This window comes from Triticum urartu, chromosome 2 (genome assembly GCF_003073215.2).
Source record: "Triticum urartu cultivar G1812 chromosome 2, Tu2.1, whole genome shotgun sequence".
In the NCBI taxonomy this organism is placed as follows: domain Eukaryota; kingdom Viridiplantae; phylum Streptophyta; class Magnoliopsida; order Poales; family Poaceae; genus Triticum; species Triticum urartu.
In genome coordinates this window covers 37,896,786-37,900,355 of record NC_053023.1, presented here as the reverse complement: position 1 = coordinate 37,900,355, position 3,570 = coordinate 37,896,786, and the positions used below count along the sequence as shown (strand labels likewise).

The window sequence follows — 3,570 nt, the reverse complement described above, 5'->3', positions numbered from 1 at the left end:
GCTCCCAGCTGAAGAGGCTGAAACTAACCCAGTGTCACTTTTTGCAATAGTGGGGGTGGCCGGCATGGGGAAATCAGCACTTGCTAAGCTCGTTCACGACGACCCGCAGGTGCCAACCAATTTCGACATTGTTGTGTGGGTGAAGGTGTCATTTGAGTTCAGTGCCGCGGCAGTGGTCAGTGACATACTGACATCGATTGCTGCCACGGAACCTGCATCCTCTGCTTCTGCTCATTTGGCAGAGATAAGAAGCTTCTGCTCATTCTAGATGATGTCTGGGAAGACGAGGTGAGGGGAAGATGGGAAGATTTGCTGTCCCCGATACGGTCTGCCAAGAGAGGAAGCAAAATCCTGTTGACCACTAGGATACAATCAGTAGCAGATATGGCTGCCACCACACTAGGAGGTGAATTTGAGTGTCTGAAACTGGATGGATTACAGGATAGCGACAATTTCCTGCTCTTCAAAAGCCTACTGAATCCCGATGTGAACTCCCAAGATTATGCCAACCTTCTGCTGATTGGTGAACAAATATCAAAAATGTTTGGAGCCTGCCCATTCCTGACATTGGCGGTCGTTTCGCACCTGCGGGATGATTTGAAAACTAGTTGGACCGATGTACTGCAACAACATTGGTACCAAATTGAAGGAATTTATAGCATTCTTCCATCTCTCAAACTGAGCTACGACCATCTACCTGCACAGCTGCAAATTTGCTTTAGGTATTGTAGTTTGTTTGCAAGGGGGCACAAATTTTACATGGACAAAATGGTAGACATGTGGGTCAGTTCTGGACTAATACCTTTTGCCTCAAGGGAGCCTGGTGATAGCTTACCAGCAACAGATAATGTTAGCCTTCTGAACCCAGTGGATGTCGGGGAAGAGTACTTCACGGCATTGGCAAGAAAATCATTCTTTTGCCGTATGGGAGAAACAGATCCTTGTGGGGCAAACCAGAAAGAATATTATGTTTTACACAGTTTGCTGCATGACTTGGCACAGCTTGTCTCTCGAGGTGAATGCGCAAGAGTGGATAATGGTGGTTTCCAAGATGTCATGTGGACAACCCGACACATATCTATTGCAAACTGTGGCATCCTTACTCATGAAAGAGCCCGGAAGATATCTTATTTGAGGAGTTTGCGGACTCTTATAATAGAAAGTGAGTCCTGTCTTGATCAAGAAACTGAATTTTTGCTTGGAGAGATTCTGAAGAGCACAAAATGCTTGCGTCTGCTGCAATTGTCTGTGCCATCTCCATTTCATGTACTCGATAGATTTCCCAACCTAATTCATCTCCGTTATATTTCCTTAATCTCATGCGATGAGTCTCATCTTCATAAAATCTTTAAATTCTACCATCTGCAAGTATTCAAGCTCAGCTACTTGACAGCAAAAGAACCAGACTTGAGCGACATATATAATTTACGTTGCTTACGCTCTTTGCATATTCCTGACAATATGTCATCCAAGATTCATAAACTTGGAAGGTTAACCTCACTTCAGGTTTTACGTGGATTTGAGGTGGTGCAAAATGATGGTAGCAGGCTGAGTACACTGAGCAATTTAAGAAGCCTTCGTCAACTTGGCCTAATGAATCTTCAAAATGTCCAGAATTGCAGAGAAGCTATGGAGGTCAAATTAAAGGAAAAACATGACATGAGGATTTTGCTGTTATCATGGAACAGATACAATAATGATACACGGGTGGATGATCAGATTATTGGTAATCTTGAACCAAATAGGGAAATTCAAATACTGCATATCCATGGATACAATGGATCTGTACTTCCATTTTGGATTGCTAATTCCTTGCTTGTCAATTTGGTATCACTTGAGCTTGAGTACTGTATTAAATGGAAGAGCCTGCCATCTCTTCAGGAACTAAATTTACTCCAGCATCTGAAGTTGCAGCATCTTTTTCAGTTAGAATACATGGGATTGGGGCTCGAGGAACTAACTGATACCAATGAATCAGGGATTGTTTGTTTACCCCGTTTTCTTCGTAGCCTAATCATTGGATGGTGCCCTAACCTGAACATACTTCGCACTATACCTCCTAGCCTTGAGGTACTGATATTAAAGCATGTTGGTTTTCTAGTTCTTCCAGGAATACACCAGAGGGAATCAAAGACATCAGTCAAGTCTGAGCTTACATTTGTACACATTCAAAGCTGCGCACATCTGACTTCTCTAGATAAAGGATTACTAGAGTGTCAAGAACAACTTGGTTCTCTATCTACATTAATCATAAGTCATTGTGAAAGTCTACGCCATCTACCAAGGAATGGTTTTGCAGCACTGCATCACCTGAAATTCCTGGAAATGGTTGCCTGTCCATTGCTGAAGGATGGCAATACTGCAGGAAATATTCTGCCAATTTCACTCAAGAACTTGGATATAAATCCTTGCGGTAGTATTGATGTTTCAATGCTCTTGTCACTTCGAAATCTGTCCTTTCTTACAAAGTTAACACTGTTCAATTGCACCAACCTGGAGAAACTTCCTCCAGCGGAAATATTTGGAACTCTGCAAGTTCTTTCTGATCTGTCAGTAGCTAGATGCAGAGGCTTGTTATCCTTTGGGGGTCTTGGAGCTGTTTCTTCCCTGAGAATGCTGTCGATCCTATGCTGCGACAAGCTCAACCTTTCAGACTCGCCGCAGGGTTGTTGTTCCTTTATGCTACAAGAGCTCAGAATCGATTGCCAGGCCCTGTTGTTTGTGGAGCCACTTCAGAGCCTCAGATACACTAAAGAGCTATATATCTGCAACGACTGTGCAATGGAGTCCTTAGCCGAGGGATGGTTGCTGCAGAATGCTACTTCCCTCCATTCCATCAAGATAGGAATTGCCGAATCTCTGCAATCCTTGCCATCTCAGATGGATAAGCTTGAAGCGTTACAGAGTTTGCACATTGAAAGGGCCCCTCTGATGAAGCTACTCCCACAACTGCCTGCCTCACTTAGCAAGCTGACAATCTGGGGCTGTGACCCAATGTTTATGAAGCGGTATGAAAAGGATGTTGGTCCGAACTGGGGCCAGGTCGCGCACATTGCTCATGTGGATATAATGTCCTATTCCGAAGGTGCGCTTTCTTTCTCTTCTTCCTTTTTAATCTGATATGTAACAATTAAGTTTATTTATCATGTATTTTATCATATAGATTTTTGCTTCTAACTGACATGGAAAGCATGATATCGTCTTTGATGTTCATGCTTCTTAGTATACTAAGGATAACCTGATCGAATATGTCTTTCACCAAAAGCTTGTTCTTGTTTAGTGCCTTTGATGACGCTGTAGCACAGTATCGTGATTCTAGCAGTATGCCCTCACTCCTTACTGTGGTAGGTTTATCAGAGATGTTGCTGAGATGTTTTTACTTGTCTATTTATGTTTTCTTCTCCATAAATTCTATATTATTTCTTGTGCAAATTTTCTCCCACTTTTATGATAGAGACCATTGGCCTGTTAAAGTTTTTCCTGGCAGCATTTAGGTTTCTTCTGTATCTCTACATGTTATTAATGCTTAATTATATCTGGATATTCACAACGTACAATTACTCATGCAGG

The 3,570-nt window shown here is 42.4% G+C and overlaps 1 protein-coding gene across 1 annotated transcript; it reads left to right on the top strand.

The window, feature by feature from the left end:
* Positions 1–384: 384 nt before the first annotated feature.
* LOC125535487 (putative disease resistance RPP13-like protein 1) lies at positions 385–3,086 on the top strand (the record flags this gene model as incomplete). The annotated part of the gene is given in 1 exon segment (XM_048698550.1): positions 385–3,086. A coding segment is annotated over 1 exon segment (2,702 nt), but the record flags the coding sequence as incomplete, so codon positions are not given.
* Positions 3,087–3,570: the final 484 nt, after the last annotated feature.